General features: G+C 45.8%; 1 protein-coding gene across 1 annotated transcript; it reads right to left on the bottom strand.

The window, feature by feature from the left end:
* Positions 1-8,526: 8,526 nt before the first annotated feature.
* On the bottom strand, positions 8,527-9,663 carry MAF (MAF bZIP transcription factor; the record flags this gene model as incomplete). The annotated part of the gene is made up of 1 exon (XM_080702161.1): positions 8,527-9,663. The coding sequence occupies one exon, from the start codon at positions 9,661-9,663 to the stop codon at positions 8,527-8,529; it is 1,137 nt and encodes a 378-aa protein (XP_080558287.1).
* Positions 9,664-26,885: the final 17,222 nt, after the last annotated feature.

Genomic DNA, 26,885 nt, shown 5'->3' with positions numbered 1-26,885 from the left:
GAACAGGACATTGAAAATGCTGGCGGGGGATGTGACAGCGGTCTGATGGTAAAGCAGCCCAAACCCTGTAGCTAAGGATCTGGCTGTTTTAGCAATCTGTAGGGAGCTCGGGCCTGTTGGAGGAGGTTTATCAGTCACTCTGCAAGCAGTTCCTTTAGTGAGAGGTGGGGCCCCTTCAAATGTCTCCAGCTAAGCTCTAGTGACTGGGGGTCAGGAGCCAAGTTTGGCCTCCATTATCAACTTCTTCGCAGCTCCTGTACCTGCACCCTTCCTCTCCTGGGCTCTCTGGACCTATTTTGTGGAAGCCTATGGCCCTGAAGCCTCAAGCTTGTTCTTTTCTTCTCCTGGTGGCCTCATCCCCCAAAGAGCTCAGAAGCCCTCTTCCACAAGCCTCCAGGCCTGGATGTAGTCACAGGGCAAATACTGGTTGCAAGAAGACCATTTGTAGCCTCTTTCTGAGTTTTTCAAGTCAGGGTTCCTTTTACCACTGTCCTTGTTGGGGATTCTCAAAGGATAAGGGCTATTTTTCTCCCCCTTGCCTGCTAGTTCTATAAGGTTTTTGCAGCCTCGTCTGTTCTCTGGCTGAAAAAAACCAACCCCAGGAGAAAAAAAAAAAAAAAAAAAAAAAGTTATTTGGAATCTTAGCTTGGAAACAGGCTAGATTGGGAACCAGAATATTTAGAATAGAAAAACTCAGTGAGCAAACTCCCTGATGTGTGGGCTGAGGGGTGAGAGCTGTGTGTGTGTGTGTGTGTGTGTGTGTGTGTGTGTGTGTGTGTGTGTGTGGGGAGGGGGGCACTGAAAACTATTTCCTCTCCTCCCGCTTTTTTCCCCCAAACCTCGACAGACATCCCTTCTTCCTCCTTTCTTGAATTAGTGCCCCTTTCTAATCGTAGCTAAAGATCCGAAATGAATCTGTGTAGCAGGGAAGAATGTGATTTTGCAATCCAAGGTCCTAATTATGGGGGGGGGATTCTGTTATTTAACAAAGGGGAAGGAAGAGAAAACGCATTGTGTTGAACAAATGAAGAGGTGCTCCGTAGATGATTTCTGATTTGACTAAGAAACTCTGCATTCCAGTTGCAGCCTCGCTCTGGAAAATGTGTTTGGGGAGTTTCTTAAATCCGTCCAACTCTGATGCAAATTCATATCAAGATCTGCTTTCTGTGTGTTGCTGAGGTATGCTTTCTATCTCAGCCTTATTCTACTGGGCAGACTTATGAAAGGCACAGAGAGCTGCTTTCAAATTTAAACAATAAAAAGAATACCCTTTCACTATGTCCTAGTGCATTGACCATGCACATACTGCCAAAACATGTCTCTTGATCCGAAATGCTATCATTGTCAAATCACAGATCGGTGTGTTTATAAAAGCCCCAAAGTTTAGGCGTTAACAATTTCCTCAAAGCTCTCTGAGGTTGGTTTCCCCAAAATGTCTTTCCAAAGGAAACCAGCGTGTGTACAATTTTAAAGGAACGGACAGCTGGACCCTGTTTGGACTGGCTTCTGTGTACACTGGCTCTGACTGACCTGAACAAGTGAAACCCACAGGGTTGCATGTTCCTGGGACTCTCGCCTTCAAAGTTCTCCTTTCTCTGGCCTCTCTCCTTTCTCGCCTCCCACAGATGGTACAAGAATGAGCAAAATGACCTGTCCTTTGGCTTAGCTTTGTTTTCTTCCCCTCTGAAGGAGAATGATGCTCCCAACTTGTGGCAGGACTGTGCTTCTTTCTGTCTCAACAATCACTGAGACAGTCTGGGAAGCTGAGGTTTGCTTACTCTGTCCCCTACTCTACTGTTAGTGAAAAAAAAAAAAATGCCAGACAGAGTTGGGTTTGTTCGGAAGCAGGGGCAGGGTGATGCCTGCAGAGAACTCCCCTTTCTGGGAACTGTTTGATGTCTGGATTTTGAAGATTTATATCCAACACAAGAAAAACTGTGCTAAGGGAAGGTAGAGTAAGGCGCTCTGCTTTTCAATAAATGCAAAAAGAAACAAATCAGATAGTCAGGTCCCGGGCCACCTCTCTCATGGCGGTCCATTGCCCTGCCCTGGACTTGAACATCCTGGAGATTGATGATGGGCAAAGAGTAAAAACAAAATTCACAATTTCTCCTATTTCCCTTGCAACTACAAAGCAGGCACGGACTCCAGATTATTCATTCAGCATCTTGAAAAATAATCTGGAATGCTGGCAATTGTAGCACACTGCTACAGAGAAAACTTCCTTTCTAAAGATGCCCCAGAAGCAAACCAACCAACCAACCAAGAACAACAACAACAAAGTAAATAAGTTAAAAACTAAGACATTCCTTCCAAGGAAGAGGCTAAATTCTTATTATTTTTTAATCAAACGAAAGTAAACTGCAGTAGGAAGCATTGACCACCAGCAATCCGGAGCCGGATACTGACTTCCTACCCTTTTACTCTGGGTTTATGGGTGTGTGTTTTGCTGGCCCGGGATTTGAAAAGCTGAAGGTTGTCACTTTTGAATTTTTTCTTTCTTCCATTCTATCTTAGTTAGTCTTTAACTAGCAGGAGGTCAAAGAAATAGAAATACTCGCGTCGCAATCAGACTTTTAAATATATTGATCGGCCTAGTATATGGCAGCAGTCTGTTTTACCAGCCAAGAAGATGTTAGTAGCCAAGCAGGTTTGTCTACACCAAAACAGTGGGGACAACAGGAGCTTTCCAGTGTACTGGGACTCAGAAACCCTTCAGTCTGTCCTCAGCAACTCCTGTTAGTTAGACCCGGAAACACTGGGAATGTGGTATCAGAGGCAGCTGTGTGCTGCCCTCCCAAGAGCGACCACCACGTTTCCCCGACTCTCAGCTTTTAGCAGAGCTAGTGGTTCAGGAGGGGCAAGACCTATTTAAGAACAGAAGACTGGAGAATTGATGTTACTAAATAAAAACGATTGAGTTGTAAAGGTATTAGGGAGAACAGTTTGGAGTGTTAGTATCATGCGTTTAGTAATAAATAGAGTATTTCCCATCCGGGCGGGCGGTCTGCATTGAAAGGGGCCCAGGTGGTTGTGGGGCTCCGGCAGTGAAGGTATGATGTATGGGCTGCAGATTCATCTGCTGGGAAGAAGGAAGACGTCTGCCTATTTGATGTCAATACACTAATGTGTCAGGCACCTTGTAAAAAAATTATTGCGTGGCTTTTGCTAAAGGAAACATTGCAAAAGGCCGGAAAATTAAAAGATGGAGATTTTTGTGTGAGGGACACAGAAAAAAGAGGGAGAAACACAGAGAGGGAATGTATTTAACTAACTCTGAACTTGACACATATTGTCTTCATCTATGGCTGTGCCTGATAAATGAGCATGTCGGACATACATACAATATTATCAAGGGCTTGTGATGAAACCTGGGTGCTCCATTTTGCTAAAGCTTCTGTGGGCAAGTGGCATCTGTCTGGGGAGAGCAATAAAAATATATAGATATATATATGTGTGTGTGTGTGTGTGTGTATATATATATATATATATATATATAGATATATATATACTTTTTTAGCAAAAATTTCCATTAGGGAAATAAATAATAAAACATGAAAGTTTACTGTTTAGAATGTTTATGTCTACATGTTTTGAAAACACTAGCTGCTACCTTTTGGGAAAGTTCTCTTCATAAATATATATATATATATATATGTATATATATATATGCACATATAAATATACACATGCACATATGTGTATGTGTATATTTATATACACATATATGTGTATATGTACACACATATATGTATATACACATACATATGAAGAAAACATATACACATTTTGAAACATATACATATTAGTAATTTTAGTGGATTATTTAAAACTAATATTCCAGGCTGATAACAATCACACCTGTTCCATCGTGCACATGGTAAATCTAAAAGCACGTAAGTCCTTTCCTATGGGGGTGTATACAAGAGGTATGGTTGTTAATTAGCGTGGAGGTTATGCATCTAATGGCCTGCTTTATTTTTTAACACGTTTCTTTAAAAAGAAGACAAAGTGGGAGTGGGGAGAAAGCTGTTCTCTAAAACTGCAAATTAGCAAAACGTATATTTTTTTTAATGTTCGGCTCTCACATAAATTTCATTTTGTAAACAGTGGTAAGTACTCGTTGCTGGGGCTTCCAAAATGTGGCGAATCCCACTGATGGCTCCAACTTGCTAGTGGGCTCAGTTCTGTAATTGGAATGAGAGGAATTTTAACACTATTTAGACAAAGATCCAGATGCAGCATAAAGGGAAAAGCTAGGTTTCCTTAATTTTTTTTTTAATTTAGAGACTTATTTATAATGAAGTACACCTAGGCAGAATTTAGGAGTTCTTTGTAAGAAGAAATATGTTTGTATTTACTGCTCACTACAAGATTTTAGTAATCATTATTTTAAAAAAAGAAAAAAAAAAACACCTTTCACTCTGCGTTAACCTTCTCCGAAAGCCAGCCACCCAAGCCTCATTTGAACTAACATTTCTTTACATCGTGTTTTTTGTGTCTGGAAACTCACCCGACCTACAATATCGAACTATGTTGTAGATTTCTATTAAATGCTTAATTTTGACATTTTATATTTTGTCTCAATATTTTTTTTTCCCTCTGATCCAGGTCCTATTCTTCACGAAAGAACTGAAAGAACTATGGTTCGAATTACTATGCCCTAGTTTTGAGAATGCGTTCACCCAAACTCTTCCACCGGGTCCGGAGCTTGTTGTAAATGTGATATTTCTATTTCTGCCTCTTCCCAGGAAGGATGCTCCTTCTAGAGCATTAGAGAAATTAAAATCTCTGCGGTCAGAGCAGCTAACTTCTAGCACATGTGAGTAGGTTTGCTCTTGAGACTTTTGTTAAGCCAAATTAAGTGTGGGTACAGGAACCCTAACCAAACTGGCAAAAAAAGGAAAGTCAGAATGGAGAGAATAAAATCTCTATCTCCACGTTCTCTGAAAAAGAGGCAGGAAGAAGGCCAGTATTAAACGGACAAAAATTCATCTGCGCCCAGCACAACCTGTTTTATTCAAAATAAGGCTTTCCTTCAGAGTTGCCATATTATCTTTTTTTTTTTAAAGAACTGAAACAAAATAAAACAAAAGTCATCATGTTTGCCTGCATTTTTAAGACAGTGATGGCTTTGTCTAACATTCTATTAGCTTCTAGGAGAAGTTGACCAAAAGTGAACACTGCATGAATTTGTAACATTACTTGCATGAATTTGTGTCAATTTAAAATAGGTCAATGCCCTGGCATGAAGGTGGCTGAAACCTTTCCAAATGGTCTTCAAGTGATCCCCCCAAAGCAGCCTGTTTCGGGGTAAATACCAACAAATCAAAACACAGGCTTCCTTGCATGAAGACATTATTTTATACTTATAATGCTTATATTTCCGGAGTTAATGTGATCCAAAGTCATTACCAGCTTGTCTAAGTGGAGACACTCCACTGAAGACACACAGAGAAATAGGATTTGATAATACAGTTTAAACTAGATATGGAGTTATGTATGTAAGTAAGGGGTGAATTTTCCCTTTTTTTTTCCCCCTATGTAAAGCAAATGACCTTCAAAAGATAAAGAAAAAAGTGAAACAAACAACTTTAATTTGTCCCAAGTGTTAGCGCCATCCCGTCAGGCCTTGCTGACAAGAAAATCATGGTGTGTAAGGAAAGAAGGAAAATGATCAATTTTACCTAACAGGTACGAATTGTCCATCATTACAATTAAATGCATATGTGCCAGGCCACCTCTGATAGGCCACAGTTGCTGGTTCCTTTTGGTATAGATGGATTTGCTGGGGGCCACGTTCAGAAAGCCAGGCTCCACTAATATTGGTTTGATTTTACTTATTTTTTAAAAAAAAATTCTCATCAAAGGCCAAGGGTGGTTCAAATCATTTGAAAAGTAAAAAGTTTTGGGGGAGAGAAAAAAATTGAGAGATCGTAATTGACATCTACATTAAATATTCCTAATTATTGTATGGGGCCTGCCTCCCTGCCTGACAACACGGCCTATAATTTCACCCAGAATTATGGCCTCCCTACTCTTCTCCCACTTATCCTTCCACTGGAGAAAAGGATGCCTTTTATAGTTCTCATGCGGTTATTGGGCCCAGTTAAGCTGTACACTAAGAAACTGAGTACAGAATCAAAAAAAATGCAGTTTATTATTGTAGATTATTCTTTCTCTTGATATAACCAGAATTGAAAATGAAAGAAAGCACATAGAAACATCACGCGTGGTTAGTTAGTAACTCAAGATATAAAACAATTTTGCACAGCAAAATATGTAAAAGAAAAGTAACTGACAAGATTTTTTTATATTTATTGTGGTAAGATTTACTTTTCATTCTTTTTTTTTAAAGACAGGATGTCAGTCCCTGAAAATAACATTTACTGATTATTGCCTTTAAAACTGTGGATTTTTTTTTAAGTTACAGAAAATCCAGTTCTGCACCACAATACAACTGTAAAAAAATCTGCATCATCTTAAAACTGTGCAGTAATGCCATTTTTATAACTGCATAAATTTTATTAGCGTTCTAAACAGTTTTGCAAATTTTTTTGTATTATATGCTTGCAGGTTATATCTTAGTGCAATTCAGTCCCAAATACTTTAATTTTGGAAAAAAAAACCATACATTTTGAATGTAAAATACCCCTACAGATATAAACGGGGGTGTTTCCCCTTTTAATACTTTGGTTTTCAATACAGTCAGTGGTATAGCAAAAACTACACATACCCAACTTATATTTAAAGTAGCAAGCACATGCTGTATAAGCTACTTTTTTTTAAACAGTCCCCTTTGCAAACTCTACCCCCCTTAACATCACAACAGTAAACAATTTAGTGCATCAATCTTTTAAAAAAATCTACAGCTACACAGACCTAACTCTTTCAAATTTATCTATAACATTCCTTTATCTGTAGCATACATTTTAACTGGGCTAACAGATTATAAAAACTAGAATTAAATTATATACTAGAAACCCATAGCATTCCACATTTGACAATGACCAAAAGCCAAAAGAGAGAGAGAGAGAGAGAGAGAGAGAGAGAGAGAGAGAGAGAGAGAAAAAATAATAATAATAAAAATAAAACAAACCAAAACAACGGGGCAGATTTCTTTTTCTTAAAAAATAAATTTTTAGTCTACTTTCAGCAACAGCGCAATTTAAAGTCCCCAAACAGGGCATTATTATTAGTCTTAATGAAAGAAAAACATTGATCAGAGTCCTATAATGTTTGCCGTGTTAAATTTGTAGCCCATTCTGGTATCTTTGACGGGAATACCTTCAGTGCATATACAGTGGGAGGCTGGAGTTCTGAGTAACTCAAAGCAGTTTTGGAACAGATGCAAACTTTCTGGGAAGAAGGCTCTAAGGTTGCATTTTTTTTTTTTGTTGTTGTTGTTGTTCAGAACTCAAAAAAAGTCATGAAGCAATAAAACAAAAGTATGAATGCCATGCTCTAAGTCTTCAAATGTCCATTTCCAAGCCAAAAGGGAAAAAAAAAGAAAAAAATAATTATACCATACATGTCCAGCATGCAGGTTTCTTTTTTTATTAATATAATGTCTCTTTTCCATAAAGTCTTTGAAACAGTTATAGTTCATTGTTGCTAAGACAAAGTAGCATAATAATGCATGAGATGAGAATGAGTTGTGGGTTTTTTTTGTTTTTTTTTTTGTTTGTTTGTTTGTTTGTTTGCTTTTAATGGCAGACTAAACTCTCAGATTTGGCATCCTAAGGCCAAAACTCACAAGTCACACCCGGGTTGATGCAGGCTTCAAGGTGGCAGGTTCATGAGGCTTATTTTTTCTCTATTTTAGCATAACAATGCTAAACACCCAGATGGAACTCAGCACGCTGCAAGTCTATAACATTTCACATTTTTTTTTCCTTTGCAAGCTCAATCTTAACATGAAGAACTCAGAAGGAGAAAAAAAAAAACTTTGCTTTTTTTTTCTTTCTTTTATCTCGGTGGAGATGGGTGAAGAGGGAGTGAGTTGGGAGGTTGGGTAACACAGCAAGCTCCATAAGTAAAAATGAAGGAAAAAAAAATCCAAACAAAATAAACACACACACACACAGAAAATGAACAACCAGCTCGTGAACCAAAGAAAGAAAAAAAAAAAAGTCTATGCGAATGATGTTTCAAAGGTGAGTAACGTTGCTGGGATCTTTGAACATTGTGCAAGTCCGGGGAAAGGGGGGAGTGTAACAAAAAAAAAAAAAAAAGAGTCAGGAAGTGTTGGGGGAATTTCAGAGTGGTCATCCAGGAGAGCCGGACACCCATCCCCTCCCCAAATTAAAACAGCCACCACCACCGGGGGGACTCGGAGCAGGGTGTGTGTGTGTGTGTGTGTGTGTGTGTGCGTGTGCGTGCGTGTGTGCGCGCGGGGGCCCCGGGGCGAGCCGGGCTGGGGAGGGGGCGCGGTGGTGGCCGGCGCGGCTGGGCAAGCCCACACCCGAGCCGCCGGGGCCCCGGGAGCACTTATCAAGGAGCCTAGCTGGGGGTCGCGGATCAGACTCACATGAAAAACTCGGGCGAGGACGGGTTGTCGCTGCTGGAGCCGTTTTCTCGGAAGCCGCTGCTCACCAGCTTCTCGTATTTCTCCTTGTACGCGTCCCGCTCGCGCACCAGCCTGGAGATCTCCTGCTTGAGGTGGTCGACCTGCTGGAGCAGCTGGTTCTTCTCGGACTCCAGGACGTGTCTCTGCTGCACCCTCTTGAAGCGGCAGGACTGGGCATAGCCGCGGTTTTTCAGGGTCCGCCTCTTCTGCTTGAGCCGGATCACCTCCTCCTTGCTGACCCCGCGCAGCTGCCGGTTCAGCTCGCGCACCGACATGGTCACCAGCTGCTCGTCCGAGAAGCGGTCGTCGAAGTGCAGGCCGCCGGCCGCGTGGTGCGGGTGCAGGGCGCCCCCCGCCCCCGCCGCGCCCCCGCCGCCGCCGCCCCCGGCGCTGGCCGGGCCGCCGCTGCCCGCGCCCCCCGCGCCGCCGCCGCCGCCGGCCTGGCCGGGCGCGCTGCCCCCCGCCGCCCCGGGCGCGCCGGCCGTCGGGGGGTGGTGGTGGCCCGCGGCGTGGTGGTGGTGGTGGTGGTGGTGGTAGTGCGGGCCCGCGCCGCTCTGCGCGGCGGCCGCGGCGATGACCGCGGACACCACGGCGGCCGCGGGGCCCATCTCCTCGCCGCCGCCGCCGCCGCCCAGCGCCGCCCCGGCCCCGGCCCCGGCCCCGGCCCCGGCCGCCGCGGCCAGCTGCTGCGCCCCGCGCGCGTAGCCATCGAAGCCGCCCTGCAGCTGGTGGCCGCTGCTGATGAGCGCCTCGACCGCGTCCTCGGGGCTGAAGCCCAGCGCCTCGGGGTTCAGCTGCTGCGGGTAGCCGGTCATCCAGTAGTAGTCCTCCAGGTGCGCCTTCTGCTCGCTGCCCGAGCCCGGGCTGGGCGCCGAGAAGCTGGGCGACGGCGGCACCGAGCTGCACGGCGTGCTCATGGGCGTGGAGGACAGCGAGCCCCCGGCGATGAGACGGCCGCACTGGCTGATGATGCGGTCGGTCTCCACCGGCTCCTTCTTCACCTCGAACTTCATGAGATCGAAGTCATTAACATATTCCATGGCCAGCGGACTGGTGGGCAGGTCGGGGTTGCCCAGGGCCAGCTCGGATGCCATCCTCCTGCCGCCGCCGCCGCCGCTCCGCCAGAGGGGCTGCAGCAGAGGGGCCAGCGGGCTGTGCTGCGCGGCCAGCGGGTGCGCCAGCTTGCCGGGCCGGGCGCCGCTCGCTCGCGCCGCGGAGGCTGGCCCGAGACCTGGGGGCCGCGCGCCCGCCCCGCCGCGCCCCCCGCGCCGCCCCCCGCCCGCCGAGTCGCCGAGGTGCTCGCGCCCCGGCCCCTCCTCGCCTGCTGGCCTCCGTGCGCGCCGGGCCGGCGGCTCAGGCGCGGGCGGGTCCTCCGCGGGCGGCGGCGGCGAGGGGGCCGGAGGAGCCGGGCCGGGTGCGCGGCGTGCCCCGCTGGCCGCTCCGCCGCGCGCTGCGCATAGGGGAGACTGGCCGGCCGGCCGGGCTGCGGGCGGCGGTGCTGTCCGGCGGTGGCGCGGGCCTCGGCGCGGGCGAGTTAACTCTGCATGGCGCTCGCCTCCTCTTCTGCCTGGCTCCTTTTCTTATTCTTAATTGTTATTATTGTTGTTGTTATAAATATATATATATTTCTTTTCCGCCTCTCCTCTCTGGCTCCCTGGCGCTTTCTCTCCCTCCGTGCAAGTGCCAGCCCGAGATGCAGCCGGCGGCTGGAGGAAAGGGAGGGAGGGGGAGTTTAGTTCTTGCTTGCCTTTTTTTTTTTTTTTTTTTTTAAAGCAAAATAGCAAAGTCCCGGGGAAAAAGCAAGACCGACCGAGAGCTAGGGAGGAAGGGGTGGGGTGGGGGGGTTAGCGGCCGAGCCGGCGAGCAGCCCCAGCTACAGCTTGAAGATGAAAAAAGATTTTAAAGCCTCTGATCCAGCAAGAAGAGTTTAAAGCGATTGCCGAGTTTTATAGCGCTCGTGACGTCAGGCCCAAATGGGAAATTGACTGGCACTCCGGGCCAATGGGAGGCGCCGTGCGCGGCCGCGATTAGCATAATAGTATAGAAACAAGGAAACTTTTCGGAGCTGTCAATCAGGGCCCAATCAGCTGACTGTCAGCTGGGACGGGCTGGCTTAACCCTTCCAGTGCCGCGGCTCCCCGGGAGGGAGGGCAGCCAGGCCCCCAGCAAAGTTTAGTGCCAGAAGCGAAGGAGTTTTCCAGAAGGGCGGCTGGAATCCGGGTGGACTCCGGAGCATCGCCGGCTGGGCCTCGGATCGCCAGCTGGCCCTGCGGCGACCAGCTCTGCGGGGCCTGGCGGGACACCCCGGCCCGGGTCGCTCCCACCGCGGGGACTGGAATTCGCCCTGCGGCTCTGCTCCGCTCCACCTCCCGCACCCCAGGTGTCTGCTGGGGGACCTGCCTTCCCCGAGTCTGGAGCTCAAACTTGGCCCAACTCTTTGCCCCTCTCCCGGGTGTGGACGCTCGGAGGTGGGGGACGGATGCTGGTGGGGAGCTGGGGTCCGGACTGCGCGCGGGACGCCTCCCGCGCGGCGCTCCCCCCCGGCCGCTCCAGTGCGCGCCGAGAGAAAGCCCATTTTATGACTCTCTTTTAAAGGAGGTGGATTAAGTTGTTTGGGGGCAGTTGGGCGCAGGGACTAGATGCCCACTGGCTTCGCGAGTCCCCTGGGAGGAGCGAGCGCCTACCGGAGCGAATTAAGTCCGGGAAAGCTTCGAGTCAGGTCGGCGGGGCTGAGCCCTCCATCTCCCTTTGCGGGCGGAGTTTAGCCTTTGAGATTTCTCTGTCTGTCTGTCTGTCTGTCTGTCTGTCTGTCTCTCTCTCTCTCTCTCTCTCTCTCACACACACACACACACACACACACACACACACACACACACACACGCTCACCATCCTCTTAAGAAATCAGAACCCTGTTTATCAGGGTCCAGAGCGCCCTTTGCACTTTTAAGCTTGATCATGGCGAGGGTTGGAGGGGGGGGGGTGGTCAGGAAAAAGAATACCCTAGTTCTTACTAGCTCCTCTGGAAGGGTTAAAATTTAAACCTCTTTTTCTTGGACCAGCCTGGAAACCCAGAGTGAGGGTAGGGTGGGGTGGGGTGGGGGCTGCCCCCGATTGCAAATACTAATAACCAGTTCAATTTTCTAGATCAATTCTTTTAAAGCTGTGCGGGGGGGAAAAAGGGGGGGGGAGGCCAGAAAGAAAGAAAGAAAAAAAAAAAAGGAAGGAAACCAACTACTCTTTTCTAAGATTTTAAAGCGATAGGCAAGTCGGAAGAACCGAGATTTATTATGGGAAAAGAAGATTGCGTGGAGCCGACCGAGCCCCGCTTGGAAGACCGTTTGCTCGGAAGTTGTGACTGTGGATTCCTCCGATTAATGAAATGCATTTGGTGTTAAGCGTTATTTATTTTACTTTACGGGAGGGGGAGACGCTAGGAGAGTGCACTTAAAAAAGATGTTTGAAAAGCCTTACAGCGGGCCCGAAGAGTGAAAACTATTGTTGGAAGGAGTTGGTTTTTACCTCAACAGCGCCATCTTTCGGCAAAGGTCAGTTGAAATTGATCCGTGTCCAGTTTTGTTGAAAAGAAGTAGCTTTTCCCAAAGTGGGAGGAGAAAACAGCCGCAGAATATTAGTCCAACTGCGGTTGTAGAGCCCCACCTTTTAGGAAGGGGATGGGGAGAGCTCTAGCAGGAGCCAGAGGTACTAACCCCCTGCGATTCTCCCTTCATTTTTAACAAAGAGGCCAGGGGCACTAGAAAGTTTGCGGGGTATGATTCCCGCAGAGAGACCTTTGCAAGTAGACCCCACATGCATGACAAGGGCCCCCACAACCCTTTAAAAGTGCCAGGATGGGTTTCCAAGGGCCTTTATGGCAATATCAATAGAATTAAAGTTACTTGTAATTCGGTGATAAATGAGATGTCTCTAAGTAAGTAAGATGAAGTACGGTGCTATAAAGTTGTTTATCTGAAAAGTAATTCGCAGAAAACCTGTCTTCTGACACTTAGTCATATATTAAGCCGGCCTCTCGAACACTGCCTTTCAGAATGGTCCTGCCAGGCCACAGCATACTTTACTATTTATAACGAGATCTTAGGTGTCACATACACCAGATTAGATCTGTGTTAATTTCTTTGGTCCTGGAAGTCTTCAATTCAGCAAATCCTGGAGTCCCTGCTGGGAAACTCCCTGGAAGATTTGTAGGTATCTGAATCCTAAAAGGCCAGCTCTGCTGGTGTTTTCCAGACAAAGGTTCTCCCTCCTCCTCAACCTCCTCCTCCTCCTCCTCCTCCTCCTCCTCCCTCCTCCTCCTCTCTTTGTCCTCCTCTACCCCCTCCTCCCCCTCTCTTCTTCTTCTTCTTCTTCTTCTTCTTCTTCTTCTTCTTCTTCTTCTTCTCCTCCTCCTCCTCCTCCTCCTCCTCCCTCCTCCTCCTCCTCCTCTCTTTGTCCTCCTCTACCCCCTCCTCCCCCTCCTTTCTTCTTCTTCTTCTTCTTCTTCTTCTTCTTCTTCTTCTTCTTCTTCTTCTTCTTCTTCTTCTTCCTCCTCCTCCTCCTCCTCCTCCTCCTCCTCTCCTCCTCCTCCTCCTCCTCTCCTCCTTCTTTTCTCCTCCTCCTCCTCCTCTCCTCCTTCTCCTCCTCCTCTCCTCCTCCTCCTCCTCCTCCACCTCCTCCTCCTCCTCCTCCACCTCCTCCTCCTCCTCCTCCTCCTCCTCCTCCTCCTCCTCCTCCTCCTCCTCCTCCTCCTTCTCCTCCTCCACCTCCTTCTCCTCCTCCTCCTCCTCCTTCACCTCCTCCACCTCCTCCTCCTCCTCCTCCTCCTCCTCCTCCTCCTCCTCCTCTTCCTCCTCCTCTTCTTCTTCTCCCTCTTCCTTTTCCTACTGTTACTACAGAAAAGTTGTTTATAAGGACATTTTGGTTTTATAAGAGCACTTTGCTGGGAATGGAATGAACTATGTCTAGCTCCAGTTTGGGAAAGAAAGAGTGAAGATTGTGTCAATGTTTGTGCAACCTTAGAGAATCCCCTTGTTTTTCTATCTTTAATGATGTTTTACCTAGTAATGAAATGAAGGGATTATAGCTTGTGCATTTAGAGGAAAACCCACTACTTAACTTACATAAACACCATGTGGTCTAACGCCATCCATAAGCAATAGTTTTCTAGGTCTCCCGAAAAACCATTAGGTTCAAATGTCTGAAGTTTCTGGGGTTTTTTTTTATGTGAAAATGTAAATATATTTAAGATAAATTTATTCTTTTTTGTTTGTGATAATTTTTTAAATTGTCTTTACTTCACATTTTTGCAAGAAGCCAAATGTATGAACCCTGCCTCTCAAAAAAAAAATTTTTTTTTGGCCAGAGACACTGAAACTGCTACATTTATAAATAAACATTTTTATAAACAAAACTCACTAATGAGGAAGACCATACTATATAGTTTCGTGGCCACATACCTAACTGCTGCAATTCTGTATCATTTGTAAAAATTAAATGCCCATGTTTGAGCAGCTAAATGTATTATTATCTGCACATTCTTTTTACGGTTTACTTTTGTTTCCTACTGTCAAGCCATGGTATTTTTCTTCCTCTTATTGCAAAATCTTTTATAGACATCCATTTTCTCTTGGAAACAGAAAAGGATTGGAATTATCATCATCAGTTTTTTAGATGTGTATGTAGCAGCGGTAGCGCTCTGTGGCTTATAACTTGGTTCGTGTTTTTGCCCTTTTTCCTTTATTATTTCGTGATTCGCAGGGGTGTCTAAACATTTACAGTGCCTGTTAGTGGCGTTTCTTTGATGACAATCGGGCTCTCTCGTTTTAATTACGGCTATTCAGGTTTCTGATGCTGCACAATTACATCAGGCCACATTTCTTTCGACTCCTTTGCTAACAATGTTTGCTCCACTTCTTTCGAAGCCCGTGGACTGCAAATACAATATGAACTGTGTTTTGCCTCTGTTTACTCTCCCCCCTGCTATATAGACTCTAGTAATCTCTGCAGAACAATATATAGTCATTAAGAAACCATGCATTTTTCATTATTGACCAATTCAGACCAGTAGCATTAAAGTTTCGGAAAGCAATGAATATTTATAGAAGATTCCGAGGGGTAGGAGGAGGGCATGGGTTGAATCACGTAGAGGATTTCAAAACAGTAATATCCAAAACACCATTGTAGTTTCATGACAGTACATGCATAACAGCTTTGTGCAAAAAAAAAAAAAAAAAAAAAAAAGAGGAGGAAAAAAAAAAAAGCCCTTGCTGTCCAAATGACAAAGAAGAAAAGCTAAAAGAGATCTATTTTTCCTGATTGTGAGTGATAGCAACTCAAGTATATCATGTGAGACTCAGACATATATAATCCAAAAAGAACAGGATGTTTGGAGAGGAGAGCTTAAGAATTCTTTGTGTATCTGGGTTTAGCTGAGCTTCGGGTGCAGAGCTAGCCAGCGTCCGCTAAATTTCAGTAAGAAAGAGACTCGATTGATTTGGGAAAGAGTTTTCAAGAGTAGTGCGTGATAAGGCATAGCACTGTTCTTAGGACTCGTGTTAGATAAATCCTTTTAGCAGTCTTCGGTTAGCAGGGTAAGTAAATCACAAATCAGTGTTAGCAGATTCATGGAAGAAAATTAATAGAATCAGACGAGATAATCTGATAAGGGCAAAATTGCTGAGGATACAGTCTTGCCTCATATTGGAAGATGTGGAGCAACAGTGATTACTAGGAGTCGCTATGAATAGGTGAATTATGTGGTAAATAATCATCCGAGTAATTCAGCATTTATTAATTCTTTTTCTCTTTAAGCAATTCACGGCTGTAAGTTAAAGCCGCTCTCCCTTTGAAGACAAATCTTTTATAATTTTTATTAGAGGTAATTTATTATTTGCATTACCTGTATTTACTTCGTAATTGAACATTTTGCATTCAAATTTATGTAATGCATTATGCTTGAGAATATATTTCTGCCTGATTAGCATAAATAGTCACTTACCTCATGAATTACTAACCAAGTTTATCTTAAAATATAGGTTTCTTTTATTAAGTGGAACACAAACATATGTACAATAAATTCTGATTTTCCGGTGCAGTTGGAGAACAAGTCGTGCTTGGTTATGGGGAAGCGAGGGAGGAATCAGAGTAGGGGAAAAGCCAAATAGAGACAAATGAGGCTTGTAGGGATTTGCCCAGGGTATGATTTAGGTGGGGGGCGTGCGGGGTGGATGGGGGAAAAAGTAAAGACAAAGGTGCTTCAGGAAATTGGCTATTCACGTGCTATCTGGATTATTTACTGAACGATCATGACATAAAATGCAGATTCTGAAAAAAAACAATTAGTGATTTCAACCTCTCTGAAGGAGCATTAATAGTAAGTCAATAGTATTGACAGAATGGGGGGGTTGTTGATTTTTGGTTTATTTGTTTATTTTTGTCTTTACAGGGTTCGTCCTTAGAACACAACGCACACCCATTTTAGGAAACACTAAAAGGTGTGCCGAATTTCATCTCACTCTCTTTCCTCTCTTCACGGGATAGACACCCAGCATGGCCTGGCAGACAGAAGACGTTTGCTTACTAAACAGTTTGGGAGAACACATGAACTTTGGAGCGCAAGGGCTTCTTTGGGTATAGGCACAAGACAGATATGTGAACTGATGGCGCCAATTTCCTGCAGTTCCCGGAGTCAAAAGATTTCCACGCGGGTCTTCTGTCCCCTTTTCCTTTTTCAGGGCACAAAGGGCGCCTTCAATTTCTTTTCTTTCCCTTCAATTAGAGACTGCTTATGCCTCCATTGTTATTCTGTCCACCCTATTCACAGCTTACACGGGTGATGAGGGAATTTGCCTCCAAAGCATTCAACCCTTCAGAGTTTTATTGTGGTAAACTCAGAAATGATAAAACAACTAATATTGGAACCATCTTCATGCAGGTTATGTCTTTCCTGTGTGATACTAGAGGACGAGGGTGCTTATTTCCTGCCCCTGGTGATGAGGCGATCCCTACCTCCTATTCTAGGGGCACTGAGCAGGCCTTTGACTCGGAAAAGAAAAGCAGGTCTAAAAAATGCAGACTAACATTGATAGCTGGGGGACATGTATCGGTGTGGGTAGTTTCTGAATTTGTGTGTGTGTCCTATCAGCTTGGGGCCTGAGGAAAGTGCACCCAGGTCTTCCTATCTTACTTCTGGGGTGCTTTCTGGGCATCATGGGCGTGCTGGGTTGTGCCAGGCATCCTTCAGTGCCTCTGAAATGTGATGTGTCTCCTGCCCCATGCAAAAACAGAAGTTTGGTCTAACACCTCCGCCTACCCAAAATACAAATTAAAGTCAAATTTATAAACCTTCTAATATTTTTACTTGGTAATTTTATAACAGTCATGCATGTTCTTAAGTTGAATATAAATGTTTGGACAAGATAAAAGGCTCTGGAGCCAAAGAATTGCTTCTTCTCATCTTTACCCCAGCTGCTAATTATGGTCCCAGAAGAGACCATCTATAACAGTTTGGGCGTATGTGCGTACCTTTTGCAGAATGAGATCATGGCACATTCATCGGCCTTTGACTTGTATTCCCTTTAGCACCTATCTGCCTTAAACTCAAAAAGAGATTTTTAGTGCTTCTTTGGGGGTAGAATTCACCTAACGGAATCTCATTGTATGTGAGATTAAGGAGGCAGGGCCATATTTAGAGACCCCACCTTAACGCTCTTTCTCCAACCAATGTGCCAGTCTGGAAGTGCTTTTCAACCCCCTGGCAGGTGAGTGGGCAGGACGAGGAGTGGACTTCCCCTCTAGGCGCAGCAGACACGAAGCCCAGGGCCCACAGGATGGCTGCAGGCCCACAGAAACATTGCGGTGTCTTTTAAAAAGAGAAGAAAAGAAAGCAAGATCGTCTAGCATGAATTTTACTTCTCATGATACCAACACAGTCACAGAATATAATTAAAAGTAACTTTTGAGCCAGGCCTGGTGGTGCATGCTTGTAATCCTAGGACAAGAGAGGCTGAGATTGGAGAATCACAGGTTCAAGGACAGCCTGGGCAGCATAGCGACATTCTCAGCAAACTAGCAAGACCCTGTTTCAAAATTTAAAAAAAAAAAAATTAAACTGCTGGGGTTGTAACTCAGAGTCAGAACACCCCTGAGTTCAATTCTCAGTAGTGCATGCAAGCGTGCATACATGCACACACACACACACACACACACACACACACACACTCACATTTACATTTAATCTTTAGTATCATACATATACACACATTCATAATATATAGATGTGCATGTATGTTTATATATGTATATGCATTTATGTGTATGTATATATGTATATGTATTTAGGTATATGTATTTATACACACACACAGACACACAGATATATGTGTGAGTGTGTTTGTGTGCCGGGCACTTTGGTTTCTGTGGACCCCTTCTTTTATAAATATAAATGCACGTACACACAAATAAACAGACACACACATTATATATGTGTGTGTATATGTGTTTATATATATTGTGTGCATATACATGTATGTATCTCGGTATCTCTGTGTGTGTCTGCTTATGTATGTGTGGTGTATTTATCTTTATGAAAGAAGGGGTCCACCATGGCAGCCGAAGTGCCCAGCACCCAGCACGGTCCACACTTGACCCCACAGCATGTACTCAGTCACCTCCAGCGCTAAGTGGCTCACTACCTCTCAATTTTACCTTCCATCTTGCCCAGCCCTATTCCAATGGTTCTTGAGCTTTCAAGAATGTTTTGGTTTGCTTTGGGATGAAGTCTTAGCCTCTTCTTCTTTTCTCCACTCCTGGCTTTATGTGCTGGCCAGGCTGGGCAGGCATGAGGGCCTCATGTGCCATAGGTCTTTGGCAGATCCCAAACAGCCAATACACCTTCCTTCCTCCTGCCCTCTGGTGCTGTTAGCATGTCCAGGTCTGCCTAGGTGTCCGGTGTTCTGCCTCCTCCTGGCTGCCAGCTCTCACGTGGGCTCACCTGGTTCCTGCTTCCCCCTGAGGGCTCACGTCCTGAAACCCAGCCCAGGTGTCCAGGAGGGATCCTCTGCCACACAGTGAACACCACACTCCACCTCCTTGAGCTGCAGAACACCGTTCCTGAGCCCCTCCGGCCGAGGTGGAGCACACCGGCCACTCGCAGTGGATGCAAGCCCCGGGTCCTTTCTTCCCACGTCGCCCCCATCCTGGATTTGTGAGCATCTGGTTTTGAACCCAAGCACAGAGATGTCCAACGGTCCCCATTACCCCACTCCCAATCATTTGCTTCAGCCTGTTCCTTAATTAGTTAAATCTCTTTGGATCTAGAATGTGCAACTGACTAGTCTTATGTGGCTTCTCAGCTTCATACCAGCTGCAGATGAAATTGATGTGCTTTTTATATGGCTTAACCTGTCTGAACCTGAACTCTCCTCTGTAGATTAGGATAGTGTCAGGATCAGAGACAGTGCCTGTGAAGGGTTTTGGACAGTGGGAGGCTGCAGAGGAGCCCCGTTATGGGGCCCGCATTTACCGCCATCGCTCTGATTTGCTGATGGCAACACTGAGAGGGACAAGGTCTATGGCATCTCAGTAGAGATTGTCTCTCTCAACCTCCAGTGATCATTCAAAGCGACCCACTGGGTCATTCCACTCTGTTAATGGACATCTGAAACTGACACAGCCTATTTGGTAATTGGGGTAATTTTAAACTAAATTATCCCATTCCCATGTCCAACATATTTCTTTCTGATGAATTCTAAATTGTCTTCACTTCTACATGGAGTAAATAGGTAAAGCTCTCCATTGAAGAGGGCAGATAACTAGATAACTAGTGTCTGCCTTTCTGCCTGATTCTGGCTTTGAAAACTCTCACCCCATCAAATTACAAGTAGTTGTCCCAAGTTGGGACCTCTGAGACTGATAAAAAATAGATAAAAGCCAAAAAAAGTAAGCGGAAAGGGCTCTGGGTATGCATAAAAGCCTTATATTTGAGATCAATTCTTTCCTCAAAAATTTTTTTTAATCTTGTTTAGATGACTAACTGCCCTGCCACTTCCAGATGCCAAATTTGAGGCCAAGGACCTCAGAGGCATCCTTTGCACAGGGACGTTCTGAGTGACAAGTGTCTGCCTTTGAGTGCCGCTCATCCCTCAGCTCTATCCTGAAGGGACCTAAATGTGCAGCTTTTGCAAAACCTCTCCCTGGAGGCTCCCACCTGGCCCCCTATCAGAGAAGCCCTGGTAATGAGGGCAGGAGCCAGCCCGTGAGTTATTTATGACCTGCCATCCCAGCAAGCCTGGGAGCTTGGCTAGTTCAGCAGACCCGGCATCCTTTGGGGTGCAAGAGGGATGATGGAGACCCCTCAGGGAAAAGTCCCTTCCTGTTGACGCATGTCCCTGGGAAGAGCTGATTAGGACTGAGGCTCAAGACTGTGGCAGGGGAGCGAGCTCTGGCAGATGGGGGCGGGGAGCAGGGCCGGCCTAGGGATGCGGGCTCTGCGGTCTGCCCTCTGTAGAGACCTCCGCTGTCTTCCTCCAACTCATCACTTAGGCTGCAAATGGACCGGACTGCATAACGAGGTTAAAAAACAAAGATCTGTGAATTGCATGAAAGGGGAGCTCTCAGCCCTTTGAGGCTGAATGTGAGGTATGTAAGCAGGGCGCAGCTGCCCGTAGTCACAGAGGGAACCTGCCACGCGGGCCACTGTGAAGTGCGGGTGGATCAGGAATGGCAGTCAGAATATCTCTGAGGTCCTCATACCAGAGATGGCAAGCAGAGTCAGAGGGCCGGGGCCAAACCCTCCTGTGTCTGCTGGGCCCAGTTGACATTGTCAGAGCCTCTGGCAGCAACAGAATTAAAAAAAAAACGAAGAATTTTCTAGAGTCACCTGACAAGATCATCTAGGGCATGAATCCTGCTCCATCTAAGTGTGAGATTGTGGGCAAGTGGTCTCTCAGGGCTTCAGTCTCTTCTTCAGTTAGATAGAGAGGGGTTTTGTGACCATGATCTGCACCGTGGTCACAAGTATGTGTGTATATACATATACACCATATATACAATATATACACATATATACCATATCATAATATATACACATATACACCATATATACAATATATACACATATACACCATATATACAATATATATGCATATATACCATATACACATATATACCATTTATAATATATGCACATATGTACCATATAAACATATACACATACAAATATATATATATATATATATATATATATATATATATATACCAAGTGCTTGGCACAACCCCTGATGCATATACACACACACACACACACACACACACACACACACACACACACACATATATATATATGTCACATATATATACACACATAGATATGCCATATATACACACATAAACCACATATACACATATATACCATATATGTATCTGTACCTATATATGGTATATATATACACACACCAATATATCTGTATGTGTACCAAGTGCTTGGCGCTGTCCCTGCCGCTGAGGAGGGTACACGGGATCTGTCAGCTCATTCCAGAGGCTGAGTGCATATTCTGCACCAACAGTTTCAGAGAGGGGGATGGGACAGTACTCTGGGACTCAGGAATCATTTCCTTCCTTCCATCTTTTTACTCTGACCTTCAAGCCCCACATATCTCCGAGTCGGGCTTCTTTTTTCCCCTCTCTCCTGAGTTAGCGCCAATCTGCTGGAATCCTGCTGTCACTCACCTCCCATGCCCACAGTCCTATTTCCTGGCTAATTTTGACTCTTCCTTAGGTCTTGGGTTTCCCTGTAAAATCCTGGGCATGGTGGCATTCACTTATAAGGCCCAGTATTCTGGAGGCTGGGACAGGAGGATCACGGGTTTGAGCTCAGCCTCAGCAACTACACAATACTCTGTTTTAAAATAAAAAGTAAAAAGGACTGGGGGTGTAGTCCTGGGTACCCAGGGAGCTGGATTCTTCTGGGTTCAGTCCCCAATCAGGCCTTCCCCACAAAAGGAAACAACTCTGCCTCCTGGGCCCCAACACCAGGGTCCCAAAAGACACCCTGATTGTGTTCAGTTGCTCACGGTACTGTCAGGACTCCCAGTCCTCCGCAAGAGCTTTACAGCCAGGGTAATTTCTTTCTTGTCTCACTCTCCACCTGCAAGAGTGCTTGGCACACAGTACACACTCAACGTGAGTTTATTCCCTGAAAATGACTGAGCCCACGCTGAGGTTCCTCACTTGTTTTTTAAGCTGGAACTTACACAGACCTGCCACATGCCCCAGAGAGCACAGCTTGCAGAGGGACAGGGTGGCTAGCCACTCTATTGCAACAGGACCGCTCTTGGGCTCACCTCCCATTGGTCCGATTGGCCCATGCATCAGTCACCACTAGGATGCTTATCTGGTTCCTTACCTACTCTGTATCTGCCCGAGATGGAATTGGGTGGAAAACCTTATTGAGATGTGCAAGCCCCGGAGCCAAGGAGGAACACTATAAATCTTGCTGGAGAAACTTTCGGGGCTGGGGAGGGATGGGATTAAGCGCCTGGGAGTGAGCGAGGTGTTTATTCTAGTTCTGCCAGCTGCTACCCAGAGGACCTGCCCCAGCTTTGCGTCACGGCTTCCCCGGGGCTTCCAGGCACCACAGGGACACTATTTTGTAATCCTTGGATAATCGCGCAAGACCTGCCCCCATTTCTACATGCCCGGATCCTGCCCATTCCTCAAGGCCTGGTTCTGACGCAGAGTCTCACCCAAAGCTCTGAGCTGCGTCTGGCATCCCGGGCGCATTTAATAAAGGTTGGCCTTTAATAGATGCCACTGGTCCCAGAAGCCCTCCAGGCTTCAGGCTCAGGCTCCCTAGGCGAGTCCCTCGGTGTGATTTTAAGAGGCAGCTCGGGGTGGGGATGAGGCGTGGTGATGATTGACAGGGCTTGCGACCTTGGAGGAGTACCCAGTGTATCTTTCCAGTTTCAGTGTATCCATCGTTATAAAGCAATGCCAACTGAGCCAGCCCTCTGAGTTGCAGGTGAAAAAACCTTTTGCCTAAATTGGCTTAAGGGAAAAGGAAACTTAGTGGCTTGCGTGACCAGAAGCTCCAGGGACAGAGCTGGCGGCAGGCCTGGCTCGAGCAGGGGTCCTAGGATGTCCTTGGAACTGGCTTCTCTGGATTTATGTGAACTGCAGACCAGGGCTTCCCATGGAGTCAGAATGGTCGGAGCACTACAGCCCCAAATCCTCCTGGGCTGGGAGCAGGGAGTCACCTGCATCCCTGCTAGGGTGCATGGAAGTCACAGTCTGGGGCACATCAGAATGGCTCCTTTGAAGGATTATAGGCCCACCCTGGAGCCAGCCAATGTGGCCAAACTATCTAATGTTTGATCATCTTAGATGTTGGACATAGAGATGGAGTGGAGAAGGGCTGGGGAAATGCTATGAGCCTTTCTGGGTGAGTTGCAGGAGCTGCCTTCCTTGATGACTCCGAGGAGCCCCGCAGACCAGAACACTATTAATAGCCCACAGCAACCTGCTGGTCACCCAGGCATGTAAAGTCACAGCATCACTAGCAGATACAGGAGCTATTGCTTTCCTCTGACCAAGGGGAGCACGAAGGGGCCCCTTTGGCTTTGTCTTAGGTACCACTTTAGGGCTCTTTCCCAGGTCCCCCTGGCTGGCGAGCATTCCAAGGTGTGAATCCAGGTGGGGCTTCAAAGTTGGTTTCCTGACCACTCTCCTGGATTGGCTATTGCTAGAGGGAGGCAGTCAAGAAACCAAGAGATCAGTGAACACATAGCACAGTAAAATTTGATGTTTTATAAAACAGGATGCTGTGCAAAATCATGCCACATGATATATTATTTTATAAAATAAATATTAGTATTATTTATTTATTTATTCATTTATTTATTTATTTTGTGGTACTGGGGATGGAACTCAAGGGTATTCTACCTCTAAGCTATATGTCCAGTCCTATTTCATTATTTATTTATTTATTTATTTATTTATTTATTTATTTATTTTCACAGTACCCAGGGGCATTCTACCTCCAAGCTACACCACTAGCCTTATTTTTTCTTTTTCTTTTTTTCGTTGGTGCATTGAAGTCATGTATCTCACTGGGTTTAAGATGGTGGAGGCATACATGTTCACGTCACTCATGTAGCCCTTCCCCAATTCCTACCCCATTCTCTCCCCCCTCCCTCTTTCTCCTGTTTGGCTTTGTGATTGACTTTGATATGTTTGTGAATGTACATCATGTATATAAGGGAATCTTCCTTCTCCCTCCAGTTGTGGAGGGCTTCACAAAGTAGCTGAGACTGGTTGCAAACTTGTGATCTTCCTGTCTTGGCCTCACAAGTACTGAGATTATAAACGTGTACCACTATGCCTGGCTTCTTTTCTAATTTATTTTTATTTTTATTTTTTGTGCTACTGGGGATGGAACCCAGGGACATTCTACCTCCGAGCTACATCCCCAGCCATATTTTTTTATTCTTCAATTTGAAACAGGGTTTCACTGAGTTGCAGAGGGCCTCACTAAGTAGCTGAGGCTGTCTGCGAACCGCGATCCTCCTGTCTCAGCCGCCTGAATGCTGGGATTACAAGTGTGTGCCACCACGCCTGGCTTTTTATTTTATTTTGAAAGAGGGTTTTTCTAAGTTGTAGAATCTGGCTATGCACCTGCTATCTTCCTGTCTCAGCCTTCCAAATACTGGTATTATAAGCATACACCTTCATGCCTGGCTTCATATAATGTTTTATAAAATAGTATCGTATCATATCAGGGCAGACATGGTATGTCCATCCCAAGACCTTTTATTCTTAGTGTGACTCAGGGAGGAGTTCTTGGATGCGGCTGGCTGACCAAGTGACTCATTTTATACGCAGTGTGAATCCTTTGATCCAAGAGCTTTGTTTCTGCTATGGCAACATGGGCACTATGACATCCCCACTTGTGTCTTGGTCTCAGGAGAAGAGCAACAGATTAGGTGGAGGTTTGCCAGCCGGGCGTGGAGGTGCATTCTTGTCATCCCAGTACTTGGGAGGCTGAGACAGGAGGATCGCGGTCCGTGGCCAGCCTCAGCTACTTAGTGAGACCCTTTGCAACTCAGTGAGACCCTGTTTCAAAATAAAGAATCAAAAATACGGCTGGGGGTGTAGCTTGGAGGTAGAATACCCCAGTACTGCAACAAACAAACAAACATACGAACAAACCAACCTTGGGGTTTTAGGAATTTTTATAACCATCTCTAATTCAGTGTTGGTACCCTGCAGATGTCTACTGGTCCGTTTTTGGAGTTTGGGTGGATGGTAACCTACCTGCATCTGGTGAGCTGAGAAGTAAGGGTTTTGCGTTTTGCTTAATGATGGAGCACAATCTCTCTTCTGTGCTCATGGCACAGAAACGAAGGCAGGCCGATAACCTTGGGTGTCCTTGGCTCGCTCTTCTTCCCTACCTTGTGGCCCAGCCTCATGCAAGGCATTTAATTAAAGCATAAAAGCAATTAGAAAAATACCCCAGATATTACCTTCACATCTATAATCAGAATTGCTGATACCTCCTCCCTGCACCATCCTGGTGTAATCCTGGTGCGATTTCAGTTCCCTGGGGGTGACTAAGAGTCTAATCATTCATGCAACGCCCACTAACCTTACTGGAATTTACTGTCAGAGACAAGTCTGTTTCCAAAACCTTCAAGAACTGAATGCAGCTGCAACTGCCAGTCCTACTTAACCACTGTAGGTCTGTTCATTACGTTTGAATTGGTATTGTTGCCCAAACCTGAAGGCCAACATGAGACCCTGGTCCATTTTCTGTGTCTCAGAGAAGGGCTTGGCGTAAAGTTGTTTGAAGGAGGAATTAGACTTCCAGAAGCTATCGCATTATTGCGTACATTTTTGCCTTTTCAACAGCATTGGGATGATTTGGCGGTGAAGATGATGATAGATGATGATGATCCTGAAAAAGGCTTACAGAAAATTTTACCTCCTTATAGAAAATGCAAGAGACAGAGAAATGATGCAGACCCATAACAAGGCAATAATTTCAATATTCAAATCCAGAACTTCCAAATTCTGGAGTTTTAAGACAAATATGGTTTTCTGTTTTTGATTTGGTTTTGGAGGTACTGGGAATTGAACCCAGGGACATTCTACCACTGAGCTACACTCCCAGCCTTAGTTTATTTTTTATTTTGGAACAAGGTTTTACGAAGTTGCCGAGAGTCTCGCTAAGCTGCTGAGGTTTGCTTTGAAACTGTGATTCTCCTGTCTCAGCGTCCCAAGTACTGGCCTGGCTGGTTCTAATTTCTTTAACAAATAAATAACCCATGAAAGGCAGAGGGAACAGTTACAGATTAGAGCTGGGAAGGAGTGGCTTGAACCCAGAGACGCTGCCACAGTGGTGTGAGCGCTGGTTCATCAGGGTCTTGAAGAGCATGCGCTAGTTCTCCATTGTCTGCAGGCTCACTCTTGGTTTGCGGTCAACCAAGACAAAAAATTTCAAACATAAAAATCCAGATATAAACAATCCATCGGTTTTATTTATTTATTTATATTTTTGGCCGTACTGGGGATGAAACCCAGAGGCATCCTACCTCTGAGCTACACTTGTTTTTTTTTTTTTTTTTTTTTTTGTGGTACTGGGGGTGAAACCCAGGGGCTTTTCTACGTCTGGGATACACTCCCAGACCTATTTTACATTTTATTTGGAAACAGGGTCTCACTAAGTTGCTGAGAGCCTCACTAAGTAGCTGAGGCTGACTTCAAACCTGTGTGATCCTCTTGTTTCTGCTTCCCAAGCACGGGGATTGCAAGGGTGCGCTATCATGCCCGGCTAACCCATAAGTTTTAATTGTGTGCCATTCTGAGTGGCATGAGCAAAGCTTGGGCCGCCCTCCTTCATCCCACCGGGAGCGTGAGTCCTCCCACTGTCCAGTGTGACCACGCTGTATACACTACCTGCCCATTAGTCACCATCTTGGCTATCAGATCAGCTGTCTCAGTACCACAGTACTTGTGTGTAGGGTTTAGTATCGTCTGTGGTTTCAAGCACACACTAGGGTTTTGAAGTTCATTCCTCTTACCCCTGGATTGAAGGTGGTTTTGGGGCTGAGTGGCCTCCTGGGACCATGTTGTCACTCCAGCCTAAGGTCCTGAGGCTGCCCGGGCTGCTGGACCCTTACCTGCTCCCATCTCTCCAGCCTGGCTGGCTTGGAGGTACCACGGGGAGAAGCTCATTCCCTAGAGGCCTTCTCTGCCTGCTTCTCCTTGTCTTTGTTCTTTTCACAGGGTGTAGCCTTTAATATTGTACCTAGTAACCATCTGCCTATTT

Source organism: Muscardinus avellanarius (assembly GCF_963383645.1).
Source record: "Muscardinus avellanarius genome assembly, chromosome: 10".
NCBI lineage: Eukaryota > Metazoa > Chordata > Mammalia > Rodentia > Gliridae > Muscardinus > Muscardinus avellanarius.
Note: the sequence above shows the minus strand (reverse complement) of the source record. Positions and strands in the feature narration are given on the sequence as shown.